Source organism: Ixodes scapularis, unplaced genomic scaffold (assembly GCF_016920785.2).
Source record: "Ixodes scapularis isolate PalLabHiFi unplaced genomic scaffold, ASM1692078v2 PGA_scaffold10__122_contigs__length_95168666, whole genome shotgun sequence".
Taxonomy (NCBI): Eukaryota; Metazoa; Arthropoda; class Arachnida; order Ixodida; family Ixodidae; genus Ixodes; species Ixodes scapularis.
In genome coordinates, this window is record NW_024609836.1 from 16568403 (window position 1) to 16586699 (window position 18297).

Genomic DNA, 18297 nt, shown 5'->3' on the forward strand with positions numbered 1-18297 from the left:
GTTCCAAAGTGCACTTCGTGTTTGATCATCCTCAGCAGAAAGCCTTCGCCAAGTGGAAGGAAATCCTCTCAACGTGCCCCGTTCTCGGAATTTACGACGCCAACAAGCAATCGATTGTATCGGCAGATGCGTCATCCTACGGCCTGGGAGCAGTGCTGCGTCAAGAGCAGGAGGATGGATCATATCGCGTCATCGCCTATGCGTCCAGAACACTCACCGAAACAGAGAAGAGGTACGCCCAAATCAAAAAAGAAGGTTTGGCACTCACGTGGGCATGCGAAAAATTCCGAGATTACATCGTGGAAACGCACTTTGTACTGGAAACCGACCACAAACCACTCATTTCTCTGTGAGGATTAAAGGCATTGGACGACCTAACCCCACGGCTTCAGAGACTGCGCATGCGTTTAATGCGCTACTCATTCGAAGTTGCCCACGTTCCGGGCACGGAACTCCAAGCAGCTGACTCGTTGTCAAGAAGCCCTCTGCCACAGCGGCAAGACAGAGAGATGCCAGAAGAAATCGACTGCTTCATTCGACACATAGAAGCGTCCCTACCAGCAACGCAAACGGGTCTCCAATGGATAACGGCAGAACAAAACAAAGACAATGTTTGCCAAAGACTCGCCAGCTACAGCCATAAAGGTTGGCCAAATCGTCGAGATCTCGGAACAGACCTCAAAGAGTACTACGAGTTCCGTCATCACATTGCTGTGCAAAACAGCCTTCTCATGAATGGTTCTAGAATAGTGGTACCAGAATCCTGCCGTCCACATATCCTGCAACAACTTCATGAGGGACACATGGGCATAGGCAAATGCAAAGCACGGGCAAATGTATCGGTGTGGTGGCCGAGGATAAACGATCATATCGAGCGCCTGGTCAAGAACTGCGAAAAATGCATTAAAACTGGCCAGAACCGAAAGCTCCCCCTCATTCCGTCAGAGTTTCCTAGTCGACCGTGTGAGAGAGTGGCGATGGACCTCTTCTTCATTCACGGGAAATGGTGGCTGGTCGTCGTCGACTACTACTCTCGCTACCCCGAAATCGCCCGACTGGAAAACCTCACAGCAGCGTGCGTAATAATGCACTGCAAATCGATATTCGCGAGGCATGGCATCCCAGAAGTAGTGGTGTCTGATAATGGCCCTCAGTTTGCGGGAACCACAGGTTCAGCATTCACAAAGTTCTCACAGACCTACGGATTTAAGCACACCACATCAAGCCCTCGCCACGCGCAGAGCAATGGGATGGCTGAGGCTGCGGTGAAGATCATAAAGAGATCACTCAGCAAAACGGAAGATCCGTACGAGACACTCATGATCTAACGTTCAACGCATCTGCCCAACGGATACAGTCCGACAGAACTTCTCATGGGGAGAAGGATGCGTACAACCGTACCGATCGCCACTCAGCTCCTGGAACCAAAGCTACCCGACCAAAAAGAACTGCGTCGCTACGAGCAAGGAAACAGGAATCGACAAAAGCAATACTTTGACCGGCGACACGGAGTGCGTCAACTCGATCCACTCGGCTCTGGAGAGCGAGTTTGGGTCATTGACCTCAAGCGAACCGGAGCTGTTCAGAACAAGGCCCATACACCACGACCTTACTGGATAACGTCCGAAGGTCAAGAGATCCGAAGAAGTCGCACGCATTTAATTCCTTTCCCCGACGAACAAGATAAACAATGCATCGAAGAGTTCCCCGAAACAACCACGAGGCTTGAGGAAACGTGTGCCGACACCTCCCACAAACATTCTCGGCACGGCCGATGTGTAAAAGAGCCAGACCGTTTCGGCACTTCTTCGAAGCTCCCTTAGAAAGAGGGATGTTATGGAGGTCGCCGACGCGCCGACGCTAGCGAGCTCCAAAGTCCAAAGCGACCGAGCGAGAGCAACCGTTCGCGCGCGGAGCCCCGTTCCGCTGCTTCGCGCGTAACCTGAGCGCCCCGTACCAGAGGCGCCTTTCTTTTATTTCGTTTTAGATTTAATAAACGAGACGTCAGTCTTCAGCCTGACTCCGGCACGAAAGGTTGTCCATGTGTGTCCTTCGCAAAAGAACGCAAAACGAAACACCCGTATCATCTCAACTCTAACAACACCTGTATTCTCCGAACAAAAGTTTCAAGTCAGAGCAAGCTTCGTACACCTTAAAGTCGGGAGCCTGACGTTAGCGTCCACTTGATTATTGAGCGCAGCTCTTAGGCGCCCGTTTCCGGCTTGAGCGACGTCGCCGTCGCCGTCGGTGTAACCGCGCGGTGCATTATGGACCGTGACGTCGCTGATGACGTCATCAGTGATGATGGTGTCATCAGTGACGATGACGATGACGTCATCACGGAGACGTCCCACGTGACATCACTGATGACGTCATAACAATAACGATGATGATGACGTCATCGTGATGACGTCATCGTCACGTAACACCTGTGAGGTCACATGACCCTCGTGAGGCGACGGTGACGCCGCTCGGAGGGAGTTGTAGCAGACAGGATGAGGAAAGAGGAGGGGCATAATCTCCCCTCAGTACCGTTCCCTCCTCCTCCTCAAGAGCTGCGCTCTAATTCGGCGTTACAGGGGTTTTCATTTTTTTTATCGACTAATATTTTGACTTTTTTCTCTTTTTTTTTCTTCTTGCGATCCTACAAAAACGAAAGCCTTGGCGCCTGTGGTTGAAGCAATCACCGAAATACGATCAGGCAATTTTCTCACCGAAAAAGCTAAAAAAGCGAATGTCGGCACACGGAATCCCATATTGCCCTGCATACGTGAGGAGTGGGATCGGTAATGGTGGACAGGTGCGCGTCGTTTGCATGGCGTCTCCCTTTGCTATGTGGTTCCTAAGCGGTTGCTAAGGGGTTGCTGGGTGCGACGCCACTCCTGTGGAAGGAGCTAAGAGGCAGTGAGAGGTCACTGAGGACCATAGAGTGCCAAACTCTTTTTATTTATTTTTTTATTTATTTATTTATTTATTTATTGATACTACTATCTCCTTCGGGAGATGTGGTAGGAGGGGGTACATAATGTTGTATAAGGCATACATTTCTAGTCATTTTAGCACACGCGAATAAGGCATCAATGTCATCATTATACAGTATTGAATAAAAAATTAAAGCAAAACAGAAACAACAACAACAACCAAACAACCTACAAGAAATACCGTCAATCGCAGGAGTTACAGAAACTGCGAAGGTTAGCAATGAGTGATGACTCAGATGAAGCATTTATTATGTGACTGGGTAGGGCATTCCAATCATGAATGGTCCTTGGGAAAAATGAGAACTTAAATACATCGACCCTACAGCTGTATTCTTGTAATGATCTACAATGAAAATTTCGCGTGGGGTAATTATGAACAGCAGGTGAAATATATGTAGAGGTGTCAATATTAAATCGGTTGTTTAGTAGGTCGAGCAAAAATTTTAATCTTTGAAACATGCGTCTATGGGTTAATGGGCTAAGGCTGGAACACACATATAGTTCGGAAACCGGGTATTGTCTCTGAAATTTGTTGTATATGAAACGCAAGCCTTTTCTCTGTATGGATTCAAGTAAATTTATGTTGGTTTTAGTAAACGGGTCCCAGACAACGGACGCATACTCTAATATAGGCAGAACAAACGTCTTATAGGCTGTTAATTTTACATCCGATGAGGTTTGCTTTAAATTTCGCCGGAGAAACCAGAGTTTAGTTAATGCCTTGCGAACAATATATTTGATATGGGTGTTCCAACGCAGGTCGTTTGAAATGATTACAGCGAGGTATTTATAGGAAGTCACTTCGGCTAGGACAGTATTGTTAATGGAATAATTATAGGAAAGAAAACTAGTTTTGCGGGTTATATGCATGCGAAAACATTTGTTAACATTTAGTGACATCTGCCACGAGTCACACCAATCGTGGATCTTGGATAAGCAGCTGTTAAGTAATGTCTGGTCACTAACACCATTTACCTCAGTGAAGATAACAACATCGTCCGCGAATAAACGTGCTCGCACAGGAATGTTAGCAGTGATTTCGTTTATAAAAATTGAAAAAAGTAAAGGCCCAAGGACTGACCCTTGTGGAACGCCTGATAGCACAGGGACTGGCGAGGATGCACTAGAGTTTATCTGAACGTACTGTTTTCTTTCTAGCAAGTAATTTTCAAGCCAGGAGTAGATGATATCGTTTCGCACGATTGATTTAAGTTTTAGAAGAAGTTTACAGTGTGACACTCTGTCAAACGCTTTGGCGAGGTCAAGAAAAATTACATCAACCTGTTTAGAACGATTTAATATTTCAGCGAAATCATGGACGGTTTCAAGTAATTGCGTTGTGGTTGAAAGGCCATGACGAAAACCATGTTGATTCACATTAAAAAAGTTGTGATTTTCTAAATACGCTGCCAAATGTTTAAAAACAACGTGCTCTAAGAGTTTAGAGCAGTAAGGAAGCAGAGAAATCGGCCGGAAGTTCCCAGGCAAGAGATGAGATCCAGATTTGTGAACGGGAACGATCTTGGCAATCTTCCATTCTACAGGAATGACGGACTCCGACAATGATTTTTTAAATATTAGATAAAGATACTTTGAGCACCATTCTGCGTAGCGAACGAGGAACATATTTGGAATGCCGTCGTGACCAGCAGCTTTTTTTGTCGAAAGATTAAGCAACGCTGAAAACAGTCCATCGGGAGAGATAAAAACATCGGGTAACACTGATAGGTTGGGTGACAGGTTTAAACAAGGAATAATGCCGTTATCTGAGGTGAAAACAGATGAAAAATAATCATTGAAACCTTCAGCGATGGCACAGTCATCCGTTAATAATCTGTCCGAAACCATAAGTTTGGAAATGTCTTTTCGAACCGGGGACAAAGACCTCCAAAACCTATCGGGTGATTCCCTAAGGAACGTGTGCAAAGTTATATTGTTATACTTATGTTTTGCAAGACGAATCATAGCTTTCAGTCTTGTACGCATTTCATTGATATTTAAACGTCTTTTGCCCTTCCTGGCACGATTAATTTTTCGTTTTAGGTGTAGGATATCGCGAGTGATCCATGGATTATGTTTTCTGGTAACTTTGATACTCGTTGGAACAAACCTTCGTAAACATTCAAGCACGGTTTCTTTAAAATAATTCCAAAGGGTATCAATAGAAGAACCATCAGAACACATGTTTGAAAAAGAATCAAACGACACCTCAAGCACGTCAAGTACTGACTCGTCTTCTGCTTTAGAAAAATTAAACACACGCCTAGAAATCTTTTTACGTAATGAAGGACGAAGTGTTGAAGTTGAAAACTCAACGAGTACCATTTGATGATCAGAGATCCCATCCACCACTTGGCAGTCGTACGAACGTGCTGCAAGTGGTTCCGATAGAAACACGAGGTCTAGTGTAGATTGAGAAGACGAGGTGATTCGTGTTGGACTACTAACAATTTGAAGTAGATTGTTATTATAAACCAGGTCAACTAGCAAGGATGAATTAGGGCAATCACTGCCACTACACATAGAATCCCAATTAATTAAGGGTAAGTTAAAGTCACCAGCCATAACAAGAACCGGGTATTTTTGTTTAATCTTAAAAACAAAATCAGCAAGAAGATCAAGAACGGATGAGCAAGCATTTGGCGGACGATAGACTACGCCGACGACGATTGGCGGAGTAAACCCGGTAAGCTTTAGCCATAAACACTCGATATCAGGAGCGTCATTGATTACAACAAAATCCAAATGATTTTTCAGGATAACGGCAACGCCCCCACCACGTGATTCGCGATCGTTCCGAACAATGTTATACGATGGGGGAATAATCTCTGAATCATGAATAGAACTATGCAGCCACGTTTCTGTTACGGCAACAATGTCAGGATCGTGATCATACAACAAACACTCAAGGTCAACGATTTTATTAGCAACACTTCTGGCATTGACGTTTATTAATTTCAACGATTTCGAACAAGGTACGACGTGTCACGGTGAAAAGGCACCTTCAACAGACGCCATGGAACGTTTTGGTGTGGAAATACAAATTCTCGTGTCATTTTCCGTGTCCCACGTGTAAGACAAGTTGTTGATTATCAATTTGTTGTAGACGAGTTTTACCCTGTCACCTTGCCTCCTGTTAGCGTCTGCACTATCCCACAATTTTTTTCGAAGTAATCGTACTTGTTTTGAGTAGTCGTCGGAGATAGAAATTTCGGAACCTTTTAGTTTGTAAGCGTTTTTAAATAAATTGACCTTTTCGTTAAAGTCACGAACATTCAAAATCACAGGCCTCGGGCGATTTCCTTTGTTATAACCAAGCCGGTGGATCCTTTCAATGGTGGTGACATGTACATCCAATTTACCAACAAAAACATCACTGCAAACTTTCTGTTTCAGTTGGACAGGGTTTTCTTGACGATCTTCAGGTATACCGAAAACAATAACATTGTTCCGTCGACTACGATTTTCATAGTCATCAAGCTTCTTTCCCATTTGAGAAACAGTCACTCTTAAATCGGAAACAGTGTGATTTAGCTCAGCAACATTAGCCTCGTAAGCCTGGAAGGACTTTGCCGTGCCATTGACCTCCTCAATGGTGGCCTCAATAGCACATAGTCGCTTATTCACACCTACAAACATTTCCTTAACGCTTTGTTGTTCCTTTCGCATTTCTTTGATGTCCTTGGCAATGTCCTTCTGGCTTTTTAAAATTTGCTGAATGGGATCCTGCGTATCAGCTTTACTAACTTTATCAGGGCCGGGGTTAGTTTCCACGTCACCGGCCAGTAATATCAACAACTTTACCGTGCGAACACATTCTACAAGGATGCGAAGAACAGTGCCGGGGCATGGCAGCACAATAAGGCAAACATAATTGCTCTTAAACTCGTAATAAATTGACTTATTTTTACTAACCTGCGTAATCAAGAAGAGCCATTTAGTCGTCATGCTCCGAGATGCGCTACCATGCCCACTGGCGAAATCCAGTTGGGACGCGGCTTTTGTAGGCGATGTCGCTGCTGTCGGGAACGGTGTAGACGTCACGAAGCCACGTGGTCCCGTTGAGTAGTTATCGTTGATGCAGGGTGAGTTAGCATCTTGACGCTGCACTTGAGGCGACGGGTGCTGGCCACGTGTTGGAAGGCAGCCGACCGATGCCAGCATCAACTGCGTAATCAAGAAGAGCCATTTAGTCGTCATGCTCCGAGATGCGCTACCATGCCCACTGGCGAAATCCAGTTGGGACGCGGCTTTTGTAGGCGATGTCGCTGCTGTCGGGAACGGTGTAGACGTCACGAAGCCACGTGGTCCCGTTGAGTAGTTATCGTTGATGCAGGGTGAGTTAGCATCTTGACGCTGCACTTGAGGCGACGGGTGCTGGCCACGTGTTGGAAGGCAGCCGACCGATGCCAGCATCAACTGCGTAATCAAGAAGAGCCATTTAGTCGTCATGCTCCGAGATGCGCTACCATGCCTTCTCCTATATATGGCTTTGACCGGCTCGTCTGTCTACTCACTCAATCTTTAGTCATAATGCTAACGCATTTCGACGTAGTCTACAGCGAACCACCGCCTGAACAGCCCCGTCCGTTTTTTACGTGGTGCACACGTTTCTTTTGTTGTTGTTGTTGTTGTTTTTTTTTTTATCTAGACCATTCATTTGTAGCTTCTCTTGTCCCAAATCTGCGCGAGCTGCATCGGGCAAAAAGCAACCAGACTTCATTTAGCAGGAGACGACAGACCGACCACACTGTTTAAGAGTTGTATTCACTTGCCTTTCTGATATGCCCAGCAGTTGACAGCATTTGACAGCAAATATTGAAATAAAAGGAATCCCGTCCCAGCAAAATGAGAACGTACTTGAAATTGTGGAAAAATTGGGAGCAGTGATTGGCATGCCCATACTCGAAACAGACATCGAAGCATGTGGCCGCGTGCCTGTTCCGACTAGCGAGGCAAAGAACGTTGTTGTTTAATTCATGCGTAAAGACAGACGAGACAATCTCCGTCATCATACCAAGAAACGGCGCATCACTTGCAGTAATATCGGCATTACGGCCGGTGGCTCTGTTTACGTAAACGAGCATCTTTGCCCCGCACTAAAGAAATTGCTGGGAATGACAGTGGCAAAAAAGAAGGAGTGTAACTGGAAGTTCCTTTGGGTACAGGATGGTAGTATTTTGCTCGTAAGGCCGAACAAACGCCGCTTGTGAGAGTAACATATGTCGATGACGTCCGTAAAATAACGGCGAGCTAGTTTTTCCTCTTTTCATCTCTTATGAATTGTCAAGCTCATACAGATATGTCAGACGCCTTTCTTTCAACTTCTAAATTAAACAAATTACTTCAAAATAAGTGCCCATTTTAATTCACACTTCTGCACCCTAGTGCTAGGTCTGCAAAAAACAAACACGATGACCTTGCTGTTTTGTTTGATTTCAGTGGACCAAACGTTGACGCCATTATGCTAACGGAGACATAGTACCGTTGTGACGGCTTTGTGTGTGTCCTTAAAACGTTCAGTTGATACTAAAACAAGCATGGTACCGTTGTAGTGCTGACTACTTTCTGCTCCCAGGATATTCCCATTTCAACTTAAACAGAGAAAAAAGACAAGATGGTGGTAGTGCTATGTTGGTAAAGAACGAAGTAAGTTGTGAGCTGTTAGAATCATTCTGTAGAATCATTGACTTTTATGAAGTTGTAACTGTGCGTTTCAGAAATACGTTGCTCTCTGTTGTATATAGGCCCCTTTGTTTGCCTGTCATGCCGTTTCTTAATTTTGTGGAGACCTTGTTTAATTTGTCAATGCTAAATATTTCAGGTTAGTTTTCGGTGGTATTTCAATATCGATATAAGCCCTGACTGAAGCTCGAGAAATTATTTTTCAAACCTCATTGAGTCGTGTGCTTTATAACTTTATAACATAGGGTGCTGTATAACATCAAGTGTTATAAAGCACCATACAAGAATAACTAACACGTCAACCTGTTTGCTTCATTTGTTCATAACGAACTACGAAGACTCGGTGGTGACATAGGGGGTTCTTTCAACTGATATAAGTGATATCTTCCCATTTATTTTTGCTTGCAAAATAAACGCTCCCACGAAAACCGTAGCGACTGCGTTCCTGTGACTAGAGTTTAGCCGATCTCCCCTGACCATTTGCGCCGTTTTCAAGAAGAAATTGAATATACATCTTGGCAACAAATTTTTTCTACAAATTCAGTTGATTCCACATATAATTTATTCTTAGACATATTTGATACAATATATTCGAAACATTTTTCTTTTGTCAACATCAAAGCCTCTAAAAAATCGCGTAGACCTTGGATCACGCGTAGCCTGCTATCAATGATACGAAAAAAAAAAGAATCTTTTATATCAGCATTTTTTAAATAAAAAAATAGTAGACTTTTAGCCTTTAAATCTAATCTAAATAAACTAAAGAGTCAGCCAAGGACTGCTAAGCGTGACTATCGCAACAGACTTTTTGATCCATTAGAAACATTGAAAGCTCATATTATATCGAAGAGAATCCGATATTAAACCATAAGCCACCCCAAAACGTACCTCATGAAGTAACCGTAAGAGGCGCTCAAATAACTGACGTCATCATGGCAAACGCGTTTAATAATTAAGTTGTAAATGTTGGTACGTCAACATGTGTGTCCTCCCCTGTATAAAATAGGCCCTAGAGTTCATGAAATTGTTGCAGACGAATACAATTTTTTCGTTCCCCACTGATAAGTTCCCCATGATTGTTGAGCAGACGCTCAACAATCATGAATCTTAAAAATAGTAAAAGCATTGATGCCGATAACATGCAGAAAAAATCTATAAAATACGTTATTGATAAAACTGTACGGTATCTGACATATATATATATATAATATTGCACTTGAAACCCGATTTTTCCCACATAAACTGCAGGTATCAAAAGTGTTTGTGCTACATAAAGGCGGTGATATGTTTGACATAAGCAATTATAGACCCGTTTCAATTCTTCCTGTCTTTTCCAAACCAGTAGAGAAACTTCTACATCAAAGATTCCTAACACATCTTGATAAACATTCCTGAATATCTGAATCACAATTTAGATTTCGTAAGCATCGATCAACTGAAATAGCATTGCTGAATCAAAAAGAACTAATCGTAGAAGCATTCGATGCAAAAAAGATAACATTGGGTGTTTTCCTCGATTGCACAAAAGCATTTGATTCAATCAATCATGACATTTTACTTGCCAAATTACCCTTTAATGGAATAAGGGGCATAGCGCATGATATTTTAAGATCCTACTTATTAAACAGAAATCAGTACGCGTTTTTTTTTCAAATTTTCATTCAGACAGGCTAGCCATAACATCGGGAGTTCCCCAGGGCACCATTTTAAGCCCAATATTATTTATTCTGTACATTAACGATATCGCAAAAGTGGCTCAAAGCATTGATGTAAAACTGGTAATTTATGCGGACGATGCCAGCATTTTTTCTTCTCATGACAATATCCGCCCTTCCATTTCTGCAATGCAAGAAGTGTTAAAACAAATTACTGCCTGGACACTAAACAACAAATTGAACTGTAGTAAGACCAATGCCATTTTGTTTAAACCTAGGAATAAAAGTGTAAACGATCCACTTTGCCTTAAAATCAATGATGAACAAATTGAATTTGTAAACTCTATTAAAATATTAGGTGTGTTGTTTTCACAAGACATGACCTGGAATGCTCATATAGATTACGTCTAAGCAAAGCTATCCAGAGCGTTGGCCTGATAACAAAGTTTAAAACAATCCTTTCTACTCATATTAAATTCACAATCTATTCATATTTTGTTTGTTCCCATTTAAATTACTGCAACCTTATTTGGGGCACCACAACCAAAACAAAGCTGACAAAGTTGCACCTTTTAAAAAAAAGGGCTGTAGGTACCAATGTCTTCTGTTCCCTCTCTCCATCCCACTGCATCATTATTTAAGGCCCTAAACGTAAAAACAATTCAGCAAATATATGCGTTTAAACTTTTAACAACGTATCGTAGGGCTGTTCAGCAAAACAACGTTCATTCCATTCACTTAGCTAGCCTAAAACATCGCGTCATCCTGCGCGACGTTAGGCAAAATCAGCCCTGGGTAATCCGTCCATCCCGCACGAATTACCTTGATCAGACGCTTCATTTTATTTTGTCCGCCATGCTAAACACTCTCTACGAAAAGACTATAAATTTAGAGGAACTTTCACATAAAGGGTAAGTAAATTATATTTTTTTCTCTGTAAGTTTTTGAATACTGGCGTTGCTTCTTAACCTTTGTGCTTTCTTTATGTATTTTGCTGACCGCTCTCGTGGTTTATTGTCGGGTATTGTGTTTTTTGCCTAAAATGTCCATTTCACCAAACATTTGTATAAAATGTGTCTACATTTATGTAATAGTTTTTAGACCGCAGCTCTTATGCGCCCGTTTCCGGTTTGACCGACGTCACCGTCGGCGTAACCGTGAGGTCACGTGACCCTTCCAGGTCACGTGAACCTCCCAGGTCACGTGCACACCCAGGTCACGTGACCCCCCAGGTCACGTGACTCCCCCCAGGTCACGCGCCACTCCCAGGTCACGTAAACCCCCCCCCCCCCCCCCCCAAGGTTCGGGGGTCACGTGACACCCCCCCCCCCCCCCCCCGAGATCACGCGACCCCCGAGAGGGGAGGAGGAGAAAGGAGGGGAGCAGAGAGGATGAGCAAGGGGGACGAATCCGAATTTTCATTACTCCGAAAAATGATTTTAAAAGACTCTTATCTCTTGTCCTTCGGCCGGCTTCGAACCGGAGCCCTTTCGTTCAGGAGTAGCAGGCAGGATAACGAGGGAGGAGGAGAGAGGAGGAATATACCCTCCCCTCAGTGCCCTTCCATTCTCCTCCTCAAGAGCGGCGCTCCAATTCGGCGTTACAGGGAGTTGTAAACGGCCCTCATTTTTTTATTTTTTTTATTTACCTTTTTGCTGTTTTGAACTGTACGGGGGCTGGGACCTTCGTCAAGCTGCTACCCAGCAGCTTTTTATCCTAACTTCCCTGTTGTCACCTAAGGAAATGTGACAGCAAATAAACCTTGATTTGATTTGATGTGATTGAATCCACTTAACGTTTTTATCGGGTATAGCATTGGACGCCAACTTGCGCATCTAAATTTGCGTATTTGCACCTCTTCGAAATTACGCAATTTCAAACCGTGCTTGCACCTCAGTCAGCCTGTTCCATACTGCCAGTCTACGGAGCAGACGACGCGCCGGGGAGAGAAGAAAGAGGACATTTTCTTTTCTTCCTACTCCCTAGCGGAATGGTTTATACTCGGGGAAAACCTTGCGAGGGAATTTAGAAAACGAGTGCGGCCGGGGTGCTCAGCTTTGACAGCGCTTAAATTGCGGCAGGGTGCACTTAGCTTTGTCGAATTTCCCACACAAATTTGTACCCGAGTCATCTACGATGTGTTGACTGGATAACAGTATAGCGTACCTAGGGCTGATAGGGCTGAGAGGAGATAGTTTATTCGAGTCCGTGATGATGACGATCGCACGTGAAATCTCGCCCTCTAACCAAAGTGAGCTGACATTGTCACAGCGCATTCATTCCATTGCATGCATCGTAGTGCACACAAACCAAAGAAGAATATCAAACAAAGATAAGCTCCTGCAAAATCATATTTTGCGGCAATGGAAAAAAAAAGATTTTTATACAATTGATTAGTTGCAAGGAACTCTGAACCGCACAGAACAGAAAAACCAAGCAGCTTTGATAACAGCTTCATAAATCACGAAGACGCTTAGAAAATACTATTGAGAGAGCAACAGCAGAAACGTTCCCTTTAGTTTTCTGGCATTTTATTTGCCGCATTCGACTATTCACCGAAGAAATATCAAATAGAAAGTAATATAACATGGCACTGCTTAAAACATTTCGACGAAACATTTTGTATTTATTTCGCTGAAGGGAATTGGTCTACGATCTCGTCACAGTCAGTTTTATCACTTTTTTGTACACTCAACTGAACACAATCACAAAGTCTGTCGGTGCCCTTAGTCTAGTCCTAACTCAGGAGATACTTCAGAGTTACTCGACGGTCCGCCCCCCCCCCCCCCCCTTATGCGGCGCAGGGGCATCCGTCCCCCGTGCCACACCCTAGGTACGCCACTGCTCTATAAAAAAGCGCATTGATGCGAACATCGAAGCAAGAATGCGCGATAGTGAGGCCTAGTCCTGGCTTATAGCGTTTTATACATGATAGCTTCTTGTGGGAGAGCTCCATGGGCCGTTCCCTCTCATGTTGGTCGAAGCGCAGGATGTCCCATTGTCGAGTGACATCATTTTCCCAGTTAAATATGGCGGGTAAATAGAGGTCAGTTTCAGGTCGTGCTGTCACATGATATCATGACATCGCGTGACGTGGTCACGTGACCTGACATTACACTATCCAAATTTACGCGACATCGATTTCTTAGTTAAATAAGCGGAGAAATGGTCACGTGACACTGACACGTCACGCAAGGCAGTGACATCGCGTGACACTGTGACGTCACCCGACACAATGACGAGAAGTTACCGTGTCGCGGCAACCTAATGATTCCCTCGCTAAATTTTGTACAGAAATTGATGTCACGTTAACTGACGTCATCTAACGTCATATCAAAACAGCATAATGTGTGACCTCGGGTCACGTGACACCAACTTCCCGATATAGAAACCCAATCAAGTGCTATCATACCTTCAGTGCATAGGACGGAACGTAAAAGCCTGGGGATTGTTCGTGCTCCCGTTACGCCCAGGCGCTCACGGTTCGAAGTGTCCACATCTTCCGACTGGCCCTGATCAAGCTCGGCCGCAAGATGGTGCAGGAAGGCCGTCTGCCGGACCCCAGACTAGTCTTCCACCTGGAACTCGATGAACTACGTCGTCTGCTGGACACGCGGTCAGCCGCCCTCGTGCTCAAGTGAGTGCAGACTCTGGCCCTTAACTGCATCACTTCAAACGATCCTAGTCCTACTTATAATGGACAATTTCACAGTCGTACGTTGTGTGCCTCGTTTACACCGGCGATGCTGCCTAATTTTGATTTTAAAACAAAAAACTAAAAACAAAAACAATGCACAAAAGTTTCCTCGGAACGGATCGCTTTCGCAAATTCATTGCGTCACCCATGCTAACATTCTTCATGGTTAGCTAAAACGCGATGAGGCACATTGTATCGCCTTTTGTCACACGCAAGTTAATTTAGCGATTTTCCTTCTAAGTTGTTAAAAAAGTTCACGCTGGTCGAGTAAGACTTTTCTTGTTTAATAGTCATGCATATATAAACGAAATAAAGAAACTACAGATCCGGGGGTAATATGAAGCCCCCAAACCACGCTCCGAGTCTCGCACACCGACTGACGCTTCCTTGGCTCGGTCCAATTGTCTTTCGCTCTGCTCGGCTGTCATCCGATGCCGGCCCTGTGCCTGTCAGCCGCGCCTCCACAGGGCCACGAGCAATGGAAAGTCAGTTAGTGGAATTCTCTTGGGGCTGAGACTCTTCAAACACCAGCCTTGAGAACCAGCCACTTCGTATTCAGTCAGCTCTTTCGTACATTTGGGAGCACGTTTGAAGAAATAAAAGCAAAATGGCAAAACATGGGCACTCGCTTACACTCGGGCGTCCTGACGCCGTTAATGTCCTTGTTAACGACAAAAAGAAGACCGAACAAAATTATGATACTGCAAGCTTCGGGGATACACCTACATTAATACGAAAATAAAGCTCGAATGCACGGCTTGCAACTTGCAACATGCACACACAAAAAGAAATATATAGGCCAAAACTGTGCAGTTGTAAATGCGTTCATTTTGCAGCTGGACTTTAACTTCCGCCTTGGAGGATTCTATCTCTTCTGGCGATGATATGTCGTCGTCCTCCAAGTGCGCCCGCCCGTTAATCAACGTCGGGCCTTTCAGCTGATAAATATGCGCTGTAGTTGCAAATCTGGAGGCTTTAGTCTTGTCTGGCTCAGTGACGCGATATTGTTACGAATAAAAACATAAACGTGATTAATAGCACTTCAAATAAACGTTCAATGCGGTGAACTTGCGCCGAGAAACATAAAGTACCAAAGACCGTAGATACTTCGACGGCGACGGAAAGACCACTGACTCAAGCAGTCATGCGAAGCTCCTATTGTAAGCCCCGCGTGGGTATCTAGAACTTTCAGAGCTCGAACAAACAAAAATATTTCTCGAGTCACCAGGAACTATCCAGTCATGCAAACAAAAGATAAAGGAAACAAGCGTTGGCGGGGATCAAACCCCAGCCAGCGGCGTGGGAGTCGAGCACGCTGCTGACTCAGCTCTTCACACACGGCAATAGGTGTCGGACGAAAGAACCTGTGTCATAACAAAAGGCCCTCTGTACTTCTGTTCAGGCTTCGTTGGGTTAATTTGGCGTCTTCTACAGTGTGTTGCGTGATCGAATTGAATCTTCATTCCCGTTCTTGTTGCCGCGTGTGTTAAGCTTCTTCTATTCCCACTCGACGCTGGCGGCTTGCCTGGGAGAGGGCTGCCGCCCACGCACCGAGATACCGGATTGGCCGAGAGAGCAGAGCAGGCGGCTGTCTCGACGGGTTTTCAAAGACCCCGAGGCTGCGCGCGTTTCAACTATACAAAAGACGCAAGGCCATTGGATCTTTGCCAAGACCCTAGTAACGTGTTCATTTAACTGGCCTCACTGTCACTCTCCCCCATCACTGTCGTCTCTCGCGTGCAGCAGCGCTACCAATCTCTCTACCCGGTCACGAGGGTTCTTCGCGTCTAAACAACACCGGATAACGCCCGAAAAAAACACTAATATCTGCCAACGTAAATTATCGTTGTTTACTGCAGAGCCATCCGCAGGAACCGGATTCACCCGGCTCTGGGCCAGCTGCGCTTCCCGGACATCGTGCGTGGCGTCCCCTGTCCCGTGAGTTTTACTACGGTGGCGTGTCTTCGACTAGCGTGTTTACCATCCTATCCCACCCGTGCACCGAAGGGGTCAAGAAGTGGCGAGAAATTGCGTCGCGGGAGTCAAAATGCCATGCTGTGGGATGACACGGCGAGTGAACGCAAGGGTCACTATCATCCAGGACTCCCACATCCTGTCGGCTTCGGTTTCAGTAGATTGTCTAGCTGGAGAGTGACCTGCAGCAGAACAAGCGTCTGCCTCATACACCTCTGCTACTATTCCACCGCCAGGATGGCGAAAAGCAACGGCATGACCCTTCTGTGACGTATTCAGGCGGAAGTCGAGGGACCGCTTTTGAGGACGGAGTAAACACGCCAGTCGGTGATACGTTCTATGCATCATAGTTTCCGGAGTCTTGGCCTCAGAAGGACCCAGAGTGACGAGCGTTCATCCGGTTGCAGGTGGGAAGCCCGGGCGCAGAACCTCAAGGCCCACGAGATCCCAGCTGCGTTAAAGGTGTGTTGAACTGCTTGAACTTGGTTGGTGATAGGGGCTCTAACAAAAAGGGCCAAGCGCGTGGTAGACGTCCTCGCTTTTAATAGTGAGTGCAAGGACGCCTTCTTAATTTATTAGCCACCCTGGTCGTGGTTCTAGGGGGCACCTTGGAGGTGAATGGTCCGCGTGTGGCAAATATTTATAAAAGAATTTCATGTATTCAATTTTATTGTGATTTTTTTATATCTGCTAAACACAGATTCGGCCCGCTTCTAAAATGGCCACATTCCAAGATTTTCTCCGCATTATACATCATGTTTTAATGAATGACGAACGCACATATAAACAGTTTGTACAAATGTAGAACCAGCTGAAATATCTATATGAAATAGAACAAGCGGATTTCGCGATAACACAATATGGCGTTACTTCTTTGTCTTGTTCGTTCCTGAGAAATCGCGTAGAGTTCCTATGAGTCAGAGCCACAATATGGCGGACGGAAGTAGTCATCCCCCGGTTGTCAGACTACGCTGCTGTGGTTGTCAGACTGTCAAAATCTCCTTAAGAAGGCCAAACTCTCTCAGTATAAAAGGCTCTGCAACCAGATGCCGCAGTTTCAGCCTGATCCGATAACTTAATCAAAAGTTATAAGTGGTTTTCTAAAAAGTTCCGATGGGAAAATGGAGCCCAGTTTTGCCCGTTTTCGGTTTCTGACGCCATAGAGCCCCATGTGTTTGAAAACTCCGTCGGCCGCCATTTTCCCCATTGAAATTTTCAGAAAATCACGTCTAACTTTTGATTAAGTTATCGGATCGGGCTGAAACTTTGGCATCTGGTTGTGACCTCTAGCTCTATCTTTGGGCGGAAAATGAGCGTTCGGCGATGCCTAGTTTATTTTTGCGGTAAAAAAGACAGTGTAAATTTTCCTTTGTGACACCCTGTATATCTAAAAAATGCGGCGAGGTCATTGCTCATGTTTTGCGTTTTAAGTGAGGTTAGGCAACGCGAAAACCTCCTGCACCATTCATTGGTGACTAACGCGCCCGCTAACTGCAGCTACTACGACGTATTAGTTCCAAAGAGAGCGGCGCTCACTCACCGGGACACCGCCATGTTTCCCCGCCGTCCTTACTCTGCCGGTCACGTGAGCCAAATTCCCCCTCGTAGGGAAATCCGGTTAACCGCGGTTAGTTAACCAGCTTCGAGCAAACGGGCCCTGGGAGTCTACGCATCCACATCGCACACGATGCACGCGTAGGGGGAAGTGCTGCAGACGGATGGCGTACGCCTCTTCGAGGAAGCGCTCGGAGCACGGCCGATAGGGGTTCTTTTGCGGGATCAGCCATTATCATAATCTGAATAGGCCTGCGCCAGGCTCTCGGATGGATGGATGGATCGATGGATGAATGGATGAATGGATGAAGCTGATCCCTTTGAATCGGACGGCGGCTTTACTCACCTAGCCAGTGCTTTGTTTTCTTTCTCCCAACATTTAATTCACATAGAGTTATATATCCAGAGTTTTGTCCTTAAAAGCTATGATCTTTACGACGGGGGCGACTCTATGCAGCCGGGTGCACGCCCCTTCCGCACTAAGGGTCGCCCGGACGGGAATAAAAAAACATTCCTCCTTCCTTCGACCTACGCCACCAGTCATATAATTTCTTCTTGGCTGTTTCTGCCTTCCCGTGTCTATTTTCCCATCACAATCGCTAAATGCCAGTGCTTTTTTTTTTTTTTTAATTAGTCGCTTCTTCAGCTACTGAAGGTAGAAGCCTCTTACAGTAAATTGTCAAGTACTCAGCCGTCAACTCCTCTTCACAAGCTCCACACGCCGAATCTACTCCTCGATATCTAGCTCTAT

General features: G+C 45.1%; 1 protein-coding gene across 1 annotated transcript in view; it reads left to right on the forward strand.

The window, feature by feature from the left end:
• The window catches only part of LOC8031031 (putative phosphoenolpyruvate synthase), a 382894-nt gene that overhangs the window by 307591 nt on the left and 57006 nt on the right, over positions 1 to 18297 (forward strand). Inside the window, exons 36-38 of the mRNA XM_040212580.3 lie at positions 13795 to 13958; positions 15878 to 15956; positions 16400 to 16454. Coding sequence (XP_040068514.2) covers positions 13795 to 13958; positions 15878 to 15956; positions 16400 to 16454 — 298 coding nt within the window. The remainder of the gene's footprint in view (positions 1 to 13794; positions 13959 to 15877; positions 15957 to 16399; positions 16455 to 18297) is intronic.